Source organism: Lynx canadensis, chromosome D4 (assembly GCF_007474595.2).
Source record: "Lynx canadensis isolate LIC74 chromosome D4, mLynCan4.pri.v2, whole genome shotgun sequence".
Taxonomy (NCBI): Eukaryota; Metazoa; Chordata; class Mammalia; order Carnivora; family Felidae; genus Lynx; species Lynx canadensis.
The window spans coordinates 14,888,029-14,910,208 of record NC_044315.2 but is presented as its reverse complement, the minus strand read 5'-3'; the positions used below and the strand labels follow the sequence as shown (position 1 = coordinate 14,910,208).

Genomic DNA, 22,180 nt, shown 5'->3' with positions numbered 1-22,180 from the left:
CAAGAACTGACCCCATGGGCACGTCCCTGGAAGCAGGCAGAATTCTGTCAATTGGTGGCGTTGCCTTGATGGTGTTAGAAAGCAGAGGTTCGACACTGAAGCAGACGGTCAACATATAATGCCTGCCATGTGACAAACATAGTTCTAAGCCGAGAGGTCAAAGCTTCTGTTTTTACAGGGCTTTCATTCAAACTGTGAGAGATAGGTTATAAGGTTGTTTTTAAAAGGAAATGTCAGATAGTCATACATCCTATGAAGAAAATTAAGCAGGGTGTTGAGACAGAGTGCCTGGTAAGCTCTGTTAGATGGGAAGGTCAGAGAACAGCTCAAAGGAGGTGACATAGTAGCTGAGTCCTTAATGACAAGAAGGCATCAACCTCACCAAATTCTAGGAATCTGCACCCTATAGGGAAAAACAGCTAGAGCAAATGCGAGGATCATCTTGTGTTTGAGCATAAGAGAGAATTCCCTAGTGTGCGGACTTTGTAAAGCAAGAACAAAATTGGTAGAAGACGAGCTCAGAGAGAAGTAAGAAACAGATCCCATAAGGTATCGAAGGCCTTGGAAAGGGATTTGGAATCCATTTTAAGTACTTATAAGCCATTGGAGGATCTAAAGCAAGTGATTACAGTCAACCCTTCAGGTCATAGTTCCCAAGATGACTGTTACACTTGCAAAAGAGGGACAGCGGTCACCTGACAAGGTGGTAGACCAAGAGTGATGTGTGCCCTGCTGCTGCCCTTGAACTTTGCGGGGGGCACCTGGGGTTTAGCGTAGAGGGTGAGCTGGGGAGGGAGTCAGAGAAACTTGCACTGTTGTTGTGGGGCAGGAAATCATCTTGCCAGAGTTCAGAGCTCAGGTTCACCACTCGCCAAAGCTCTATCAGCACCCTGGGCCTTCCTTGAAACTTCCACATCTCCCTGCTCGTGTCTCTGCTGAGCTCTCATTACCCCGCGAGCTTTATGAAATTAGCACCATATTTGCTGAATTCTTTTATCCGTCAATGCACTGCACAGTAACTGTCCAGGACTCTGTTTTGTAGAAACAAAGGAATCAACAGAATGTGCAGTTGATACACCCATCTTGCCTTGCTTCTAGAAATGTCGGCAAGCTTCAAAGGGAGGGGGCTGCCTATGGGTCCCAGATCGATTGAGTTCACCACATTCACAGAAAGGTTGAGCTCCGCTGCTTTAGCCATCCCGGGCTAATTTTACCAGAATGTCCGAAATCATGACACTCCTGTCTGAAACCCTTCTGAATCAGAACTGTATTCCCTGGTCTTCATTATTAATGTCTTACAGGTGGCCCCACCTTCTAAAGTCTTTTTCTTGCATTGTGTGTGCAAATGATAATCCACAAAGGAATAATCTGATAAAAGAAAAGTGAATATCATACTTACATATCCATATTCCAAATCCCAGCACCAACAGTAATTGCAAAACCTCACAAAACATGCCCTGAGAAAGTCCCCAACGAGGATTGTGACATAAGTGGTCAGAACATCAGAAACGGTCAGCCGCACAAATTCCTGTTGGGATATTAGCCAGATTAAAACGAGCATTTCTCCTTTCAAATGGCCCTAAGTGTCGACATCAGGTTTGTTCTGTTTCTGCATAGTATTAGCTTAGAAACCACAATGAATAGTTAAAAAAAAAAAAAAAAAAAAGGCCTATCTAGCAAGTGAAGACTATTTCACCCTTATTTTCTTAGTCTAAAAATAATTGTCTCAACATTCCAAAGCCACGGTATCGAAAGTCTTCTTACTGGGAAACTTTTATAGGTATGACATAAGAAATAAAACCAGGAATATATTGACCACATGTTAGTTTAAGACTTTAATCTACCAAACAGCAATATTTATCGAGTTAAAAAGACACACTGGGAAAAGTACTGGCAGCAAATGTGACACAGGATTAGTTTGTCTAATGTGTTAAAAATGTTTATAAGTCAGGGGCACCTGGGTGGCTGAGTTAAGCATCCAAACTCCCGGTCTCTCGATCTCTGCTCAGGTCATGATCTCACAGTTTGTGGGATGGAACCCCGTGTCAGGCTTTGCACTGACAATGAGGAGCCTGCTTGGGATTCTCTCTCTCCCCCTGCCACCCCCCCCCCCCGCCCCTGTCGCTTGTCTGCTAGCTTTTTCTTTCTCTCAAAATAAATAAATAAACATTTTAAAGATAAGATAAGATAATTAGTGAGAAAGAATTTTCTCGTGGGGCAAAGGACCATTTGAATAGCAGTCATTAGGTGAATTTCCAGCCTCACACATCAGAGCTATGCTTCCCGAAAATTGTGTACCACCTCCAGGATTCTTGGTATGTCCAAGTACCACACGGAATAGAATTTATCTCCTACTTCTTTTAACTTTAATATCCCTTGTTCTTAAAAGATAACTACTACTCTTTTAAACATAATCTGCCATAAGTAGTAGTTAACTACAATACGGATGGAACAAAAGCAAAAACTATGATATTAAACACTTTAAAATACGAACTTTAAAACTTAGCGTTAGTTTTCACCACCAGCAATGCCTGTGACAAGGGCCTGGAGGCCAGCAGTATATTTTGGGAAGTGTTGTGAGAGAACAGGAGTGGAGGTTGGGAAGAATGAAACAGAAGGAAGGAGAGCTTTGGCCCAAGAGCATGTTAAAATCACGTGAGTCTTACCCTGGTGGGCACCCACCTGGAAGCCTTGAAAGCCATATAGAATAAGCCTCCGAACTGTCTGTGCCAGAGACAGAAGGGAGACATATTGAACCGGCACCCCCCCCCCCGCTAGTCAAGGGTGGCCCCACGTGGAATGATCACCCCACCCCGTGACAGCACAGAAACTTGGAGGGTGATGCAGACGGCTGAGTTGAAATGCTACCAGGTAACCGGGATGCGCAGCTGTTTGGGGCAGCAAGAGCCGGAGTAAAAAGTGGACCAAGAGAGCGTGGGGTTCCTGCACGCTCTGGAAGTTTCTGTATAATCCGACTGCTGTGTAGCTCCCCATATGCTTCTGGTATTGCTTTTCGCCTCTTCTTCACTCCAGCCCCACTGGCTTTCCTTGAGAGCCTCAGTCTCCATACTTCTTCAGACCACAGGGCCTTCGCCTGTGGTCCTCACTCCACTCAGTCATTCTCACTTCACTTCTTGACTCAGTTTACACACCAACTCATACACATCACTACAGCATCCCTGAGTGGGGAGAGTTTCACTCCCCTCGGTGACAAGGGCAAGCCTCTCTGTACAAAGTTCTCAGATTCCTTGCATTTCATCGTCACCCATGTAAATTCACAAATTTGGCAAAATTATTCAAGAACATCGTTTTCACAAGGGCAAGGAACCAGCCCACCTTTATGCCCAATGTACCCCTAGTATCCAGCACGATGCCTGCTTCTCAGCGGCTGCTCGATAAACACAGAATGAATGATTGGGTGATAGTAAATTCCTGCAGTTATTTCCGGCCACAACTTTTCCCTTCCCTGTTCTGATTCTCCTTTTCATTCCCCAACCAATTTGAGTTCAGGCTCCAATGACTAGCATCAATCAGAGGGAGGCGAGGAGGGATATTTTTTTGGCTTGCACTGCCAGTCAGGAGGGCCTCCTCAGGTAAGAGAAAATTTCAGAGCGGTTTTGAAGTTCCTACATGTTCCTAAACATCCTCACCCAATAACTGAAATCCTACTGTTCCTGAGCAGCGTTCTGTCACCTAAAATACCGGAAGTGCCCGGGTGGCTCAGTCGGTTAAGTGTCCAACTCTTGATTTTGGCTCAGGTCATGATCTCACAGTTCATGGGTTCAGCCCTGCATTGGGCTCTGCGCTGACAGGGTGGAGGCTGCTTGGGATTCTCTCTCTTCCTTTCTCTGCCCCTTCTTTCTCTCTCTCTCTCTCTCTCTCTCTTTCTCTCTCAAAAATAAATAAATAAACATTAAAAAATGTACCAGAAGAAGATCCAAACATTATACCGAGACATAAGAATATTTATTCACCAACCATTAGAAGAAAACAATGCTTGGGGTGCCTGGGCAGCTCAGCCAGTTAAGGGTCTGACTTCGGTTCGGGTCATGATCTCCCCGGTCCGTGAGTTCCGTGAGTTCGAGCCCCGTGTCGGGCTCTGTGCTGACAGCTCAGGGCCTGGAGCCTGCTTCAGATTCTGTGTCTCCCTCTCTCTCTGCCCCACCCCTGCTTGCGATTTGTCTCTCTCTGTCTCTCAAAACTGAATAAACATTAAAAAAAAAAAACCAAACAATGCTTTATAAGAGAATCCCCCAAACAGTGGCTCAGCTCACCTCAGGGGCACGTCCAATCCCAGTTCTAGCATGTTAGTCAGGATGGGAGCACACTCTCCACACAGGGGCCCCGTTGAGCACCACACCTCACACCTCACAACTTAACACTCAGTCAGTTAAAATGTCTAGGCGGTTTGGATCAGTAAACCTAAGAGTCATGAGTAGATAACAGGAACACCATAGACAAGGGGCATCACAGAGGACCACAGACTCTAGAACTCTAGACGTCCCATAGTAGGACCTTGGAGAGTATGTGTTGATGTTAATTATGTTCCTAGGGACAATTCAGCACTATGGGTAAGGATGCAAACTCTACCCAGACTATATGGGTTAAACGTGGGCTCCCGTCATTGACGTCGTTTAAGAGCTTGAGCAAATTATTTTACTTTTTTGGGTCCCAGTCTCCTTAACTATAAAGTAGAGATAATAGAGATAATATGATTTATCTCAAAGGATAATTTCAAAATCCAAGGAGACAGCGCTGAGCACATCAGAGCCATTCAATAAATGCCAGACCTTGCTGTTGCTACGTTTAGCTGTTGGCTGCTTTCTCCTTCCCCAAAATGCAGACCTCAGTATATAGCTTCAAAGAGCAGTCTCCCAAGGAGGGCTTTGCTGCCTACCCATCAAATACAATTGGAAATGGGACTAAGTGGCTACATCTTGAGATTCCCTGGAGGGATAAAGGAGCCACCAAATCATCTCATATCCAAACTCAAAGAGAGGTTTGAGTCTTACATCATCCTTAAGGAAACAAAGCAGAGGGGATCCACGGAGGAGAAGAGGAAATATCTGGAATGTTCTGACGGAACAAAGAATGAGCCTTTGGGGTGTGTCCCCAACATTACATGCAAAGTAGATGCCTCTACTATTTCCCCTGGAGTCACTATTTTTAAGTAGTTAAAAGAAATGTTTCTAGGTGCATGGATAGAGATATTGATCTCGTAAAGACCAGACTTTCCAGACTTTTCACGGTTTTTATGTTCCCTGTGTTCTCTTTGTCCCCATGGACTCTACCTCCCTCATCAATAGTCTATTCAGAACCACAACCTCATGGGCCAGCTCCTGCAGACTTTCCCTCAAGTGCTAAAGGTCCTTCTTAAAGAAAGGAAGGTGAATGAGAAGGGGGCAGTAAGGCAATATAATTAAGCATGAAGATGGGATTTAAAATTTTTTTTTTTTTTGCGCAGGGGAGGGACAGAGAGAGAGGGAGACACAGAATCAGAAGCAGGCTCCAGGCTCTGAGCTGTCAGCACAGAGCCTGACGCGGGGCTCGAACTCACAAACCGTGAGATCATGACCTGAGCCGAAGTCGGTCGCTCAACCGACTGAGCCACCCAGGCGCCCCAAGATGGGATTTTTTTTAAAAAGATCAAGACAAGTAGCATGGTCCCCAGAAGAGTGAGACAAGTGACTTTTCCTTTATTTCAAGTCAGTCTGTGAGGAACTATTGCAGAATCTTCTGCATAATCAGAGACATAAGTAGCCTCCTAGATTGCATTGGCATTCCTACCTAATTAATCACTTTCTCTTCCCCAGAAGTGAGAAGCCTCAATCGTATTCTTTTTTTAATGTTTATTTACTTAATTTTGAAAGAGAGAGAGAGAGAGAGAGAGCGTGTGTTCATGCACAAGAGGTGCAAGAGCCGGGGCGGGGGGGGGAAGAGAGAGAGAGAGAGAGCCCATGCTGGACTCCATCTCATGGGAACCATGAGATCATGACCTGAGCTGAAATCAACAGTCAGATGCTTAACCAGCTGAGCTATGCAGGCGCTCCGCCTCAATTTTATTCTTTACGGTTCGTTCTATCAAGACTGTTAAAGGGTAAATTTCTTAGTCCACATGCCAGTCTGCGTTCTGGGATATATAAAACAAAACATTTCCAGCTCTTTGAGTTTGTGCAAGAAACTTATCTTCCCAAGTTTTTCATTTCTTTCAACTTTAGCTGCAGAGTCAAGGAGCAGTGTCCATGTGATAAGATTTGTGTTAAGCGCCGTGACCAGACTTCGCTTCAAGACCCTTGGAATCCAGAAACCTGTGTACTGCTGTGTGTTCATTTCCCATTGCTGCCATGACAAATTAACCACAAACTTAGTGGCCTAAGAGAACACAGATTTATTTTCTTACAGTTCTGGAGGTCAGAGGTCTAAAATCAAGGTGTGGGCAGCAGGAAGGAGTCTGTTTCCCCTCCTTGTTCAGCTTCTGGAGGCTGCCTGCATTCTTGGGCTCAGAGCCCCCTCTCTCCATCATTAAAGTACATCTCTCCAAACTCTTCCACGGTCACATCTGGTTTTTCTGATTTTGACCCTTTTGTCTCCACTTGCGATTTCATCAGGTCCATCCACATAATCCAGGATAATTTTCTTATTCCAAAGCTCATCAGTTAATCACATCAGCAAAGTCCATTTTACCGTATAAGGTAATATAGTCATAAAGACTCCAGTGATTAAGACACAGACGTCTTTGAAGGTCCATGATCCCATCTACCCACACCTCGGATCACCACGCCTCTCTACTAAGTAAAGGCAACCTTCACTTCACTTCACTCCATTTCATTTCATTTCATTCCACACATAATATGTGCTATAAACATGTATGGAATGTGCATGTCTAAGAATTGAGTATTTAATAAAATGTAACTGGAAAGGGAGTTTATCTCGCCCCCTGAAGCCTTAAAAATAAAATAAAATAAAATCCTTAATCATGCCATACTTTTTGGACACAGTCTTCGAGGATGTGTGTCTAGCATCATACACATTTTTCTTAATTTTTTTCCCCCACAACTGAAATCACAGTTGATTGGCTTAAGTCTGATGAGCATCTAATTGAGCATGAGGGTATCTAATGATATCCACTTTTGTTTATTTTTTTAATTAATTATTTATTTATTTTTAATGTTTTATTTATTTTTGAGACAGAGACAGAGTGCGAGTGACAGAGGGGCAGAAAGAAAGGGAGACACAGAATCCGAAGCAGGCTCCAGGCTCTGAGCTGTCAGCAGACCCCCACGCGGGGCTCGAACTCACGAACCACGAGATCACCACCTGAGCCAAAATCAGAGGCTAAACCGAAAGAGCCACCCAGAAGCCCCTACCCACATATGTTTAAATTATATTAGCTTTACAAGGTTAACACTAACTTTTAATTTTTCCTTTTATATTTCCAAAAATAAGTACACAGCAAAAAAGGGCTCAAATAATTCCACAAGACCATGTTACTGCTGAAACTGAACTCTGGTCCAACAGGCAGGCAGACTCATGATGACATATTTAAAAATACCTCTTCATCATCCATGAACCAAAGCCCAAAATCGGTTTATGAAATTCACATTAAAATTAAAGGCTTTTCAAAGTAAAAAATGGATCTGTATAGAAGTAAGACATGTGCAACAGTTTATCGTTGTTGCTTTTGCTTCGTGTGGTTTCCTCTATTGGACAGAAAGCCATGTGATGCCTTACTTCTTTTCTCTGGTAAAATAACAGTAGTGTTGGACTGGGGCCATTTACATAATTATCATGAAAGCAACTGGCCTAAAATAGCATTTCCTTTAATACTTAAGGGACAAGTATCTGACAAAAGTGGACATTCCTGAAATGAGTATTAGTGTGTGCTCCCAAAAGAATCTTTTTTCATGGAAAACAGGTAATGATAGGTAGAGTTCCATTTAAATATTCACTTGAGCTTGTATCCAAATCTAGGTGCTTTATTATGACACAAATGGAAAATAAACATCTCCTCACACCACTTAAAAATATCCTTTCTTTGTACACAACTGTAAAAAAAGGTGTAAAAGTAGTACTTACCTCAAAAATGGCTGTGAGGACTGCATGAGCTAATAGATATGAAACTCACAACCAGCACGTGGTAAGCATTCGATAAAGCTTAGGTATTTTTTTTTTTATTAAGCAATGAAAACGATAGGCCACACTTATGAAAAGGAATAATTGATTCTGCTCTTTTTTAAGCCATTAATTGTCATCCACTTGTGTTTGTGACATTACCTGTCCCACCATTGTTTCCCAGCAGGGTCCTCGAGGTACATCTGCAGGGTGCACGAAAAAAGGTGGTCCAGTGCTATTTCCAGAGAGTGATGCATTATAGGCCTTGATCATGTTGGCTTCCCAGAGGGTAATATTGGCCTTTACCAGCTTCTCTTCTTCAATCTTGGGAGCAAAGTGATACACACAAAAATGGAGACAACACAGATTTCAAAGGCATTTGTAGCAATCCGGAGACAGGGAATTGTAATAACACTCTGATGCCAAGAACAATCCAGATACAAGACTCACCTTGTTGTTAATCTCATCCATCAAGGCAAGAATAAATACGTACAAATTGCCTAAAAGTAGAGCAAAAATGCGTCCCAGTAGCCATTTCAGAGCAATTAGAGGATGGTAGTCTTCCAGTTCAGCAAATAAGTCAAACAGGGTTGGACAGAACATCCCCAGGAGGGACATGACCATGTTCATCTACAATGAGACACAATGAATCAACTAAGTTAATGGTATTTTTAAAAATATTATTGCTTTCCTCCAGAATTTTGCAAGATTTCAGCTAGGTTTCCTTTATCTTTTATAAGATTAAAGAAGATTATCTTATGCATCTTTAAATGTTGATCTTCATAAAACAACAAAGACATTATTCAGCCCCCATTCTCGAGATGTACTTGTGTATGAGCTTGTGTATGTGCCAGTAATAATAGTCTGTTTCCTGGTATAATGAGGGAAGTAATTTACATCATGCTCTATCCAAAGAACACAAATTGTTCTGCCTGAGAACTGATTCTGACATGGTCATACACTTTGCAACAAGATTTCCAAAGGAAATGGAAAATAGTCTGCTTGAGGAATGAGGTCCAAACTGGAACTACTCACTTGACAATTACCAGTTTATGGGCTGGTTCAATCAGTTAGAATAAATGAGCTCCCTGAGATGGGCTCAAGACTAAATACTGAATTCTGGGGAATACATACTATTAGGAGCAAAAAAAAAAAAAAAAAAAAAAAAAAAAAAAGGTAATGGGTTTATCTAAGAAAACAGGACATTCAGAGAAACAAAAGGAGAACACACAACAGGATGTTATCACAGCCAAGGTAGGAAAGTTGCAGAACTGGTTTATAATCCCAGTGTGTGTGGGGGGGGGGAGGGGGGAGTGTATAAGAAAGAGAGAGAGAAAATATATGAAAAGTAGCAAATGTCTGACACCCTTACAATTGCCATATGAGGCTAAATTAAATCAGGGAAAAGAATCCAGTGCATGAACCACTTTTTTGATGGGGAAATAGCCTCCTTAAATGAAAAAAAGATTTCTGGTAAACCTTGGCAATGGTCTTTCCCAAATACCTGTTTCAGGACTGTCACCACTAAACATTTCCTATTTCCCACTTCTTGACTCTATGTTTTGAAAGATTGTAACTACCAGACTGTATTTATAGTATTTTTAAAAAATATTTATTTATTTTTGAGGCAGGGAGGGGCAGAGAGAGAGAAAGACACAGAATCTGAAGCAGGCTCCAGGCTCTGAGCTGTCAGCACAGAACCCGACAGGGGGCTCGAACTCATGAATCATGCGATCCTGACCTGGGCTGAAGTCAGACGCTTAACTCACTGAGCCACCCAGGTGCCCCACTACCAGACTGTATTTAGAAAATAATTGTCAATGTGGTTTTTCCCATTTGTATTAAGAACATTATAGGAGCATGACCATGAGGAGCATGATATCATTTCAGCCTAAAGTAAAAACCTGGTAGACCCCGTGCTACCTGTTACAAGGTCAATTTAAATCCTGTTTCAGCAAATTAATCCCCATTACTACCTTGGCTGGCCCTGAGGACTTTAGGGGTAAAATGGCTGTTAAACAGACTCTTACACAAAGTGACCCTTCTTTTTTTTTTTTTTTTTCAACGTTTATTTATTTTTGGGACAGAGAGAGACAGAGCATGAACGGGGGAGGGGCAGAGAGAGAGGGAGACACAGAATCGGAAACAGGCTCCAGGCTCCGAGCCGTCAGCCCAGAGCCTGACGCGGGGCTCGAACTCCCGGACCGCGAGATCGTGACCTGGCTGAAGTCGGACGCTTAACCGACTGCGCCACCCAGGCGCCCCACAAAGTGACCCTTCTAATGAAGGTCATTGGTTATGACCTTTACTGTGGCTCATTTATACAAAAATATGATCAAATATGAACCATGGACCAAAGTGGCATGATAATTTTGCCTGTGATAGCAACTATCACAACCGTAAGAAGAAACTTTGACAGCAAGCTTAATAAATGCTTTGAGGTTCTCCCCTGTTTTAAATAAATAAAATCACTCTACCTAAAGAAGTCTGTACAGTTATAGTCTCTTAAATGTATGGTCTCCCGTCTCTAGTGCTACCAGTTCTGAAATACCTAGAACGTTTTGGAACCTTTTTTTGTAAAGAGGTTATCTTATATCTTGTCCAAGTATTTCTTTCTAGGAAATACTATGCTTATAAAGGCTTTCTTAATCTTTTTGGTCTCCCAGGCTTTGTAGAAGTTTTGGTGTGGGAAGTCGACACTTCCAACAGCCTAAATCTATATATGTTTTGAAAATGCCCAAGTTTTGGGGCGCCTGGGTGGCGCAGTCGGTTAAGCGTCCGACTTCAGCCAGGTCACGATCTCACGGTCCGTGAGTTCGAGCCCCGCGTCGGGCTCTGGGCTGACGGCTCAGAGCCTGGAGCCTGTTTCCGATTCTGTGTCTCCCTCTCTCTCTGCCCCTCCCCCGTTCATGCTCTGTCTCTCTCTGTCCCAAAAAAATAAATAAACATTGAAAAAAAAATAAAAAATAAAATAAATAAATAAAAAAGAAAATGCCCAAGTTTCAAATGATGCCGCATCATATTCCAGAACGTTTTATGAAAGGGAACAGGCCTTAGCAGCAACACATAACCAATGATTTCCTTATTCTCAACATCTAAATTTCCTTATTCTAAATGTCTGACCTCCTTCCTGTGGCCCGCTAAATGGGTAGATATCCTGAAGATAAATCACAGGCATATTTAATTCCAGGCAAAGAGCTGGCCCTCCTTATTTGAATATCTTTTGAAAGGGGAGGAAATAAGGCAAGGGGAGGAGAAGGTGGTAAATGTGAGGTTAGGCTGCTAGGGAAAACCAGAGAGAATTCCAGACTTGCCCAAGGTGCGGGAGGCAATCTGAATGTTTCCAGTGAGCTAAATATAGGAACCACGGGCTCTATCATCGCTGCTTCAAAGAATTCAAGCAATAATTGGATCTTTCAGAGACAGGTGCAGAGTCAACAGAGAAAGAAACATGGAGTCATGGAAGGACGTTGGCCTTGAAATAAAGATTCCTAAGTTTTAAGTCACTCTTCTCCATGGTTCCGTGACCTTGAACACATCTCCTCCTCTCCTGACACTCATTAACGGCATCTGTAAAATGTACTGGTGGGAATGTATGTGTTCTAATATCTCTCCCAACTCTAACTTTCCACAAAGTCACAAAATGCAAAAAAGATAGCAGACAGTAGACAGATTTGGAAATAAGGCTGGAATAGAGTGAAAATGTGTGACAGGGCTATTTAACTGTCAGGGCAGTGTGGAGAAGACAGGTAAACGATGGCCTTATTTAATGTTCCACCATAGAAACATAACCCACACAATCTCAAATGTCAGGTTCTAAGCACATAAAAAGCATGCAGAGACGAACTTCATTCTTTTCCCACCACCCAAGGGTGTCAGGATCTTGCTGTGCAAATTCCTGGGATCGCTTCACAGCCCAAAAGATGAGGTATCCACTCCCTCCAAGTGTTAGAAACACGAAGAAGTTAGCAAGAAACCTCAGGAATCTGATCAAGTGGACATTTTCTTCTACTTGGGCTGCTCTCTCCTCTATGATAGCTTCCTGTACCCAAGCAAAACAGAAAAAGAAAGATGTGTCCGAGTTACAAAAAAGTATCATAACCTCAGAAAATATTCTGCAAACATCAGAACATGAGAAATGAAAATCTTTGCTCTACCTGGGATTTCACAAACCAGGTGAATATCGCCAGCAAGTGAGGACACGTGAGAGAATGAACGACGAATTCTTACAAACTCTGATTGGTCTAATGCTGAAACAACCTTCTTTCTAAATTATTTTCCAATAGCGTGTTTTTAAAGCTACAAAAATAATACTTCAGAGTCATTTTAAATATCGAGCTAACCTATTCCTGTAAATAATTATGAGCATCGTCTATTATTTAAACTACCTGGTTCTGATTACTAACGGTCTCCTGTTTCAAGTCAATGGCAGTATTTTTATTACCAAATTTAGAGAAGAAATCGTGCCATCGTGGGTCATCAGATATTTTACAATCCCAATCAGAACAATGCCCGGATCCTGCTAGGCTGAAATAATGAGTTGCTCTTTCTTTTAATTGTCAGGATATTTCGTTCACTTTATAAACCATAGAGAGTGGCTACAGTTTTACTCTGAGAAATACAGAGGAGTGGCTCTTGAAGTTGATGTGTTTACCTTAAAGTTCATGGTGATGGAATTGAATTTGTTGTCTGCTGTTTCTGGATTGCCAATCAGGTAGTCCCAGCTGGTGAATACCTTCCAGCTGAAGTTGAAGGTGTTGTCATCACCACCCCCATCGTCCCCGATATTTTTGGTCATCCTGTAAAAACAGGGAGTTTAATCCAGCCCCCAAAATACACACAGAAAGGGAGAGGGTGGGCAGTGGTAAAATACTAGTTATAGGGAAACTGGAGAAGCAATATCCCAAAAGCATGTATTTTCAAATGAAGTTTGCTCATATCACCAGAAAATCAGTTTATTTTTAAATTTTGGTTTTGTTTTACTTTTCAAAACTGTTCATTTTCCAGGACTTTCAGGATCAAAAGACTATGAAGCATTGATGATTTTACCAATTAAGCAGGTTTTATAAAAATATATGCATTTCTCTTATTTTCCTCCACTGTTTTCATAGCATCTTATACTTGGTTCTTAATCCTCTGTGGGATAAAGATCTCTTTAGAAATCTGATGAAAATCAATGGGTCCCTCCCCCGGGGTGGGGGGGTGGGCAAGGGGCAGGTGGAGGTGGGAATATGTGTAGACTCAAACTGCTCTACCCAGTTTTAACTTATTTCCAGATCCCCCTGAAGCTAGGGATGAGCTAACCCAGGGCACAGCAGCTCCTGCATGGATCCAACTGCCCCCCAGAATCTCTTCCCAAAGAACAGATGGAATGCATGAAATTTCTCCATACTATACAACTCTTGAACAAAAATCAAAATTCTTATACACACACACACACACACACAATTCTTATACAACCTTAGTGCCAACTTGTTACGTATATTCTAATCTATGTATTCTAGTATATATAAATCACTGATTGGAATATATATATATATATATTTTTTTTTTTCTTTGTGTGGTTTTTGTTTTGTTGCGTTTTGTTTTGTTTTTTCTTGGAGAACTTTAAATGCATTTACTTACAGTTTATTTCAGTGGTTAGAGATCTATATTCCACTCACTCCACTTCCTTTTTTCCCCTTATTACTATAAATAGCAAAATTAAAATTTCATATGATACATATTATAAAATGATCCCAGAAGGTTTTGGTTTTGTGAATGTTATAGTGATATAGAAACCAAAAAGGAAAGAAACACCATGACATAAAGCTGACATGATAGGAAGACAGGCATCTCTGAGGTCACCCACATTCAGCTCCCCTTCTTTTTAAAACATTTTTTAATGTTTATTTATTTTTGAGAGAGAGACAGTGAGAGTCAGGGAGGGCAGAGAGAGAGAGAGAGAGAGAGGGAGACACAGAATCCAAACCAGGCTCCAGGCTGTCAGCACAGAGCCCGACCTGGGGCTCGAACCCATGAACTATGGGATCATGATCTGAGCCGAAGTTGAACGCCCAACTGACTGCGCTACCCAGGTGCCCCTCAGCTCCCCTTCTTAGAGAGGTTTATATATTTTAAATGAGTTAATGTGTTATGAAAAAAAACTGAAAACAATTATCCTTTTCATCAGTCTATCACTTTATCCTTTGAAATTGTGTTTCGCACATTACCATGTTTGTCCATTCTCAAAAACTGGGCAAAAGGTCAAGGTAGTTAGTATTATTCTTTTTTCACAGATGGGGAAGCTAAGGGTTTACATTATGAAGTGATTTGCTGGACGTTATTCAGCAGTTAACCACAGAGGGAGGTCAAAGGCTTAGGTCTCTTGGGTCCCTCTGGTGCCCAAGCTAGGACTCCAAGAGATCCGTCGAATCACATAAAATGCTTTTTTGAAGGTCAAAAGGTGTTGAAATCAAAGATTCCCAATGGTTTAACCTAGAGAGAAAATTATTTGTTTGATTAATATGCCACTATCCATTTCTGTGCTGTCGCTGAGGAAAGGGCAGGGCCTCAGGTAAACATCTAAGTTTTGAATGGAGCTTCACTGGCAAAATTGTGTAGCTGAGACAGCCTTCCAGATAAGGGAGCGTGAGCTACACCAACAAATCGGGAACACCTAGTGTGCGGGAATCGACAAAAAAGGGAGTGGGATGCTGAAAGGAGTACGGAAAGATCCCAAACACAAACTGCTTGTAGCATATTTTTGTTGAGAGGCAACCCAGATATCTATAAAACGTTCCATGGACAGCTCTATCCCTTGCCCGTAGAGGGAAAAAGTGTACATACCTATGAAAATTCTTCCCTTTTCAAGAAAGCTATAGTTTTGAACTACTGTTTCTATGAGAAGCAACCTTAACCTATCATTGGCTTTTCTGAGAGGTTGTATCTTTTTTTTTTTTTTTTGAGAGAGAGGGAGGGAGGGCACAAGTGAGTGAGGGGCAGAGAGAGAGAGAGAGAGAGAGAAAGAGAGAGAGAGAGAAACCCAGGAAGGACAGAGAGAGAAGCAGGGTTCACCTGAAGTGGGGCTCAAGCTCATCCAATGTGGGACTTGAACTCACAAGCCATGAGACCATGACCTAGGCCAAAGTCAAATGTTTAATGACTGAACGCCCCAGGTGCCCCTTTGTGAGGCACCCCCTTTGTGAGAGGTTGTAGAAAGTAACTGTTGCTGTAATGCCTTTGTCCAGGGTTTTATACTGGACTTCCTGCATTGGACAAGTTTATATCTCTGTTTACATGCTGAGGTTACTTGGTCATTTTGTGGATGTATATAAAGGTTTTTAATAAATCAAATAAATGCTTCCCTAAATCCTAAGCCAACAGGGTCACTACAATGTAGCCTCTGCTAAAATGAAAGTCAGGAAGGGAAAGGGGATTGAAAGGCAGGTAGGAAGCAACTCTCTAGAAGCTCACAGGATAAGCCCAGATGGGGGGTGGGGAATTTTAGTAAGCACTATACTATACTAAATAGCATGGATTACATTCTTGAGAAAGAAGAAATTGAGGCAAATATTTGACTGCAAAGGATAACATATATATTATATCCATAGATATAATATATATGTTAACTGTATATTGGCCACAACTTCTGTTTTTTCCTTAGTTTACAGACTGTTACTTCAACTGAGCATCACGAGAGCAAGAACTTTATTTTGCTCACCATTAAATCCTCAGGCACTGAGTAGCTCCCTCTGCCCAGATTGCCCGTAACAATTGCTCAATTTTTAAATAACTGAATAAATATATGAATTGTGATTTGGGAAATCAAGTTAGCAATTGACTGAAGGACCAACATAGAAACAATACTCCTGAGATCTCTGGAATGTAACTGGCGCCCCTGATTTTAATTTTTCCAAATCAGAATGGTTAAAAGACCAGAAATAGCATAGATTTTGGAATGTGGTAATACTTTATCAGGTAGACAGACACCTTACACTTAGGATCTCTGATTGCATTTGGACAGGTAGATCAATATTTGGAAGTGAGGTCTACATTAAGGCTTTCTTCAAGTCCTCTCAGGACTTGAAAACTAAATAGGAATAGTGTTCTCCAGTGGAAACAGTAAGTTTGACAGACAAGGCACAAAGCGTGTCACGGACCGTTCCAGAGAGCTCCTGCACCGGGTGACACGGACCCTCAGGCAGGGGTCCTTTCCCGCAATGAAACAAAAGGCCAGTTCACCTTGTTCATGGTCAAATAAAAGGGCCGGGACATTAATTGAGATGTCTTGAGACTTCTAAGCTAGCTCAGAGAACTAGTCGGAGGGTTACATAGATGGCTCAAAGCCCCAGATGGCTGTAGTCGGTTTCTGCAATGTCTTTGAACAGGGTGTTACACATATATTGCAGGCAGGGGGGAAAATGAATGGCATCATTATCACTCCTCCAATGAAAGTCTTCTCCATGCTCTAATAAATGTTCTTCCAAGATAAACCATGATTCTGCAGTTCATCATGATGGTCGCATTGGGCCCCTTCGTTTTTGCTGTCTTAACACAACTGATTTTTTTTGGTTGAATGACTATTCTGTTTTTGTTTTGTTTTGTTTTGTTTTGTTTAATGAACAGAGAACGATTTCTGCCTATTGAGCTGATTCTGCAACGTGCAAACTTCTCTGCACACAAAAACAGGGGCCAGCAGCTGTTTCCCTGTCTTGCTTGCAACATTGATCCATACCTTGAAATCCAAAGAGGCAATCTCTTCAAAAGATGCTTAAACGCAGGGTAGGTGTGCAACCCCGTGAGGTGATCCAAAGGCCTGTACTTGAGTTCACCCCTTTTGTTCCGGGGATGTCATAGTCTAACAGTAGCGTCGATATTAAAACTACATTTTATCTCTTACCGACTCAATATCCTCTAGGTATAAAACAGAATAAGAATTATATCCAATTCTGAAATTAATTCTTCCCTTTGATTCTAGACATCATTGCTTGCTTCCCAAGAGACCAATAAAACTTACGCTTTAAGGACAACCAGAAAGCTGTATCCAATGCTCATGATCCCCACCAGAAAATAGGAGAGTGGCAGCCTGAAATTCATCCATCCAATTGTTCGTTTATTGTCATAATAGCCATAAAAGAGGATGGAATATTGCGCCAAGCCCTAAAATCCAACAACAAAGCCACTTAGCAGATGTTATGAAGAACAACTCAAAGAAAAAAAGATCGACTTTTAAGAGAAACAGCAAAATGGCATGAATTTTCCAACTTGGGAGTTGAGCCCTATTGTTTTTGCCTCGTAGAGCAAATGTCTCCACTGCCACGTTGATTGGCAAGGCTCTTGATTTACTCGAGGTTCAGGGACTTCTAAATAGGCCAAATTTTTAACCGAATACAGGCTTGCTCAGCTGTGGAGCCATTACCGTGAAATGCCCATTGATTGAAACATCAAAACACACTTCATGGTGTCATTAGATTTCCAACGTGAGGAGCCTGCTGCACATTTGGGGAGGATCTGAGATGTGCTTCCTCAAAGTGTGGTTGCAGGTGTCCACTTCCAGTCACCTGAGCCACAGTTAGATTGCTTCTTCTTGAACTACAGAGGCAGTGAGTGGCTCAGCTCACACTGAGCAAACCTGTAGAGCAGGTGAGACGTCATGGGAACCGATCTGCATAGCCTTGTACGCATCAAGACCATGAGAGCATTCTTCCATAGCAAGCATGTTCAGTCACGCCAAGCCATGCTCTCTCCTTACGATTATCTGCCAGATAATTGGAATCGCCATCTCCCAAGGCTACCTGAGTGACCCTCTTTCTACTCAGAACATTGGCATATTCTGATGCTCTTTCTTTTATCATGGTGTTTATCTTTCTCTCCTCGAATTCACTGTGTTTTTCACTCCCAGCTTTGAAGCGTGTTTCTGTATCACCGCATATACACTTCCCCAGCTTCCTTCTAACTTCCGTGGCAAGAAGTTAAAATTACTATGTTTTGTGAAGTGAGACAGTAATCACTTGCCAGAGGCTTCCTCTGGAGATCAAGTGAGTCACCCTTGAACCTTGGAAAGTCCAACTGGCTACCTTTAACATCATTTATCCGCAGCCAGGGACTTGAAAGCCCATTACTGAAGAAGACAGAAGTGGGGAACAAGGGTGGAAGAGGAGGAGGAGGAAATCCCCTGGATGCCAATTCCCAGAGGAAGATTGAAGAGAAGCCATTTAGAAAATGGCCTTAAACGAAGATCGTGCCTGGCTCAAAACAGAGGCCAACGAAGATCTGGAATAATGATTGCTTTCAAAATTTGCAGCAAGTCTATGTCCCAATACTGTGTAAGAATTAGCAGGAAAAAAAAAATAGGAAAAAATAAAAATAGGAAAAAAATAGCCAAAAATAGGAGCTCATGAGTTTCCAAGAGGGTCAGCATGGAATGAGAGAGACGTAGGTAAAAACTGAAGGACTTCCCTGCACCACCCCTGCCTGTTGTCTGCATTTTTTCAGCTCAAGAAAAAAGAAATCTGACCCAAAAGAAAATCTGGGACTAAAGAACTAGTAGAAACCTAGGGGAGCCTGGGTGGCTCCGTCGGTTAAGCATCCAACTGTGGCTCAGGTCGTGATCTCATGGTTCATGAGTTCAAGCCCTGCATCGGGCTCTATGTTGACACTCGGAACCTGGAGCTTGCTTCGGATTCTGTGTCTCCCTCTCTGCTCTGCCCCCGCTCGCGCTGTGTCTCTCTCTCTCTCAAAAATTAATAAACATTAAAAAAACATTGTTTGAATAATTAAAAAAAAAAAAGGAACCAGTAGAAACCTCAAATTGAGGAAGCAAATGGGCTAATCTCTGCCCAAGATAAGAAACCACATAGAGAGGGACTGATCAACTGCCCAAGACCCAGAAATAAGGCCAGGAAAATAATCACTGGCAGGATCTCTGCACCTAGTTCAATGATATCTTTTTGTTTCATACCCATCTAGTTCAGGGCTCTGCTTCCTCTCAACTATTTGATTTTTAAGTTTATTCACTTATTTTGGGAGAGAAAGCATGAGCAGGGAAGGGGCAGAGAGAGAGGGAGACAGAGAATCCAAGCAGGCTCTGTGCTGTCAGCACAGAGCCCAACGTGGGGCTCAGTATCAGGAATTGTGAGATCACGACCTGAGCCAAAATCAAGAGTTGGATGCTTAGCTGACTGAGTCCCCCGGGCACTCCCAGTCAATAACTTTTGCTGAGCATTTAGTATTTGCCAAACACATTTCCTCATCTCACAGAATGCTCGAAAGAACCCTCTGGCGTTGTTATGGTTAGGGCCAATGGTTTTCCTCCACTCTTGGTGTTGCCTTCCATGTGGGGAAGATCCGTAAATGTAACACTCCCAGATCCCCCTTACTTCCTTCTCCTCCCCGGGAGAGGAGAAACCAGTCTGATAACAAAGCATAGATGAAGAAATGGGGATGATGCAGGCCACCTCTCTTCCCCATCCAGAGACAGCACACGTGGTGCTCTACCCCGGGAGGGGGCGTCCTGTTGTGCTCTGGAGCTGCTGGGCAGAAAGTTCTGGCTATGAAGTGCACTTGCCCATAAAGAGATGCCACCATCTTTAAATATTTACCATGACTCCCCCACCCAGCAAAGACTCAGTAGCCCTATTGCTACTTTGGGGACGAAGAAACTGAGCTTTATTTTTTTTAATGTTTATTTATTTTTGAGAGACAGAGTGTGAGTGGGGGAGGGGCAGAGAGAAGGGGGGAGGGACGGAGGATCTGAAGCGGGCTCCACACTGGTAGCAGCGAGCCTGATGTGGGTCTCAAAATCAGAAACCATGAGACCTTGACTTGAGCCAAAGTTGGACACTCAACTGACTGAGCCACCCAGGTGCCCCAAGAAACTGAGCTACAAAGAGGTGAAGTAGCTTGTGCGCACTTACATAACCAGTAAGTGACCGTCTGAACTTGAACTGGGTCTGATTCAAATCCATACACTTAATGACTGCTGTGCTGTACCGCTTCTCCCACACTTCGCTTTCTACCCCTTGTGTCACGCTAGGGCCATACCTTTCCAGCAATGCAAAGAAACAAGAAACCCTACCAACTTAGCCGGGCCTTTTAACCTACACCCTTGGATGGATCCATGTTGGTGCCAGGACCTCTGGAGAAGGACCTGAACACCCCTTCCGAAGATTTCAAAGGGCCTCATCTTCACGTCCTTAACCATCACAACCTGACATCTTTTTCTAGTTCATAATGACAGTACTGGGATTAAAAAACACCTCCAAAACAACACGAAAGGCGAAAGTGGATACATAACAAACATCTGGTGAGCCTGTTAGGTTAGCACAATAGCTACTGGGGCAGCTGGCTCCTCTGGTGTATGTACCATTCAATGGCTGGCACTTCATACATATTAGATGGCAAGCAAAAGGCATAAGGTTTGTAGTTGTTTTTTGTTTTTTTTTTTTTTTCCTTCTTCTTCTTTGGAATCCTGATTATTTCACAAAGGTTTCTTCCATTTGCCTATCACTACCTAAGCAGCCAAGCATGTAAATGAAAGAGGCACTATTGAAGAACACAATTTTAAAAAGCTTTTTCCAAGTCATCTTAGTGGCATATTGAAGGGTGACTTTAAACAACCCTCCCCTTCCACCCCTGGGCCCCCCACACTCCACACATCTTTCCTTTTCCCTTCAAACTCCAACGGCAGACATCTGGAAGTGACTAAAATAGCAACGACTCCTAGCCTAGCCAAAGTTCTATTCAGTTTCCATGTCAGCGCGCATGGCTTTCCCTGTGGGAGCACTCTCCCACCCCAAAATCTGTGACAGAGAAGCCACAGTCAGAGCCAAGTTTCAAATGAGCATGAACCATTCCCGTCCAACTCTGGGTTCTATGCTTGCACATCGTCTATTAAGCTTCTAATTTCTGTTTGAATGCTGCAGCTGGTCTAGGAATCAACTCATGTATTTGTTTATCTAACTAACTCTGAGAATTTACTATTTCCCCAATACTATACATTGATGGAGTAACCTATCCCTAAAGGGGATGGCGGATGCCCCCAACAACATTCTGCATGCAAAATATCCCCTTCGTAAGGATCTGTCACCTGAAATTACATTAGAGCTCCACCCTTTTGGCGTTTCTCATGACTACAAATAAATACCCACTGGGAAACATGACATTCCATCCCTGGGATGGGAAATGAATTTCATTGGCCTTAGCAACTCTTTATAGTTGGTAGTAACCGTCAGACCACTATTTTATAAAAACAAACAAACAAACAAACAAACAAACAAAAAAACCAGAAAGAAGAAAAAAGAAAAGAAAAAGAAAAAAAATTCTTAAATTCAAAACTAGTGGAAGGGAAGATATGATTTCTGACCATGCCTGCTGAAGACATGTGAAGGGAGAGTGGCACCAGGTGTGTGTGGGGGGGGGGGGGGGGGGATTTCTACCATTCCCTGTATTGTTACCAGTCATTTATACTTTCGTGTTAAAGCAAGTTGCAAGTATGGGGGTGCCTGTGTGGCTCAGTTGGTTGAGCATCCGACTCTTGGTTTCAGCTCAGGTCATGATCTCATGGTTTCGTGGGTTCGAGCCCCACGTTGGGCTCCATGCTGAGAGTGCCAAGCCGGCTTGGGATTCCCTCTCTCTCTCTCTCTCTCCCCCTGTGCCTCCCATGCTCGTGCTCTCTCTCAAAAATAAATACATAAATAAACATTTCAAAAAAGTTGCAAGCATGGCATCACTTGATTATCCGATAAAGTGGACAGAAGCAAGGAGAATGCTAACAACACCCAAAACAAGACAAAACACTAATTTCACAAGGATGGCGGCCAGCCCGGCACCTAGGTGAGATCCGGCCCATGACCTCGCTCTTTCTCTCTACCCAGACTCACCAAGCTTCTGCCTCATGCTCTGCTTGCCACTGAGTTTCCTTTCTTTTTGCTACAACCCTGATGTAGAGAGACGAAATTGACACTCCAGCGCTCTTAGCTAGGGCGCATGTAGATTACGAAGAGGAAATTGGGCTGAGCCTTAGCAGAACTTCTAGTTTTCAGTATTTGGAATTAACTACCTGTCCCAGGACTGTAGTCCATGAACT

At 42.6% G+C, this 22,180-nt stretch overlaps 1 protein-coding gene across 1 annotated transcript in view; it reads right to left on the bottom strand.

The window, feature by feature from the left end:
* TMC1 (transmembrane channel like 1) overlaps nt 1-22,180 on the bottom strand; it is a 125,451-nt gene that overhangs the window by 46,509 nt on the left and 56,762 nt on the right. The window contains exons 9-14 of the mRNA XM_032595676.1: nt 17,111-17,253; nt 12,767-12,911; nt 11,960-12,154; nt 8,563-8,742; nt 8,275-8,436; nt 1,400-1,528 (exon numbers count right to left, since the gene is read on the bottom strand). Coding sequence (XP_032451567.1) covers nt 1,400-1,528; nt 8,275-8,436; nt 8,563-8,742; nt 11,960-12,154; nt 12,767-12,911; nt 17,111-17,253 — 954 coding nt within the window. The remainder of the gene's footprint in view (nt 1-1,399; nt 1,529-8,274; nt 8,437-8,562; nt 8,743-11,959; nt 12,155-12,766; nt 12,912-17,110; nt 17,254-22,180) is intronic.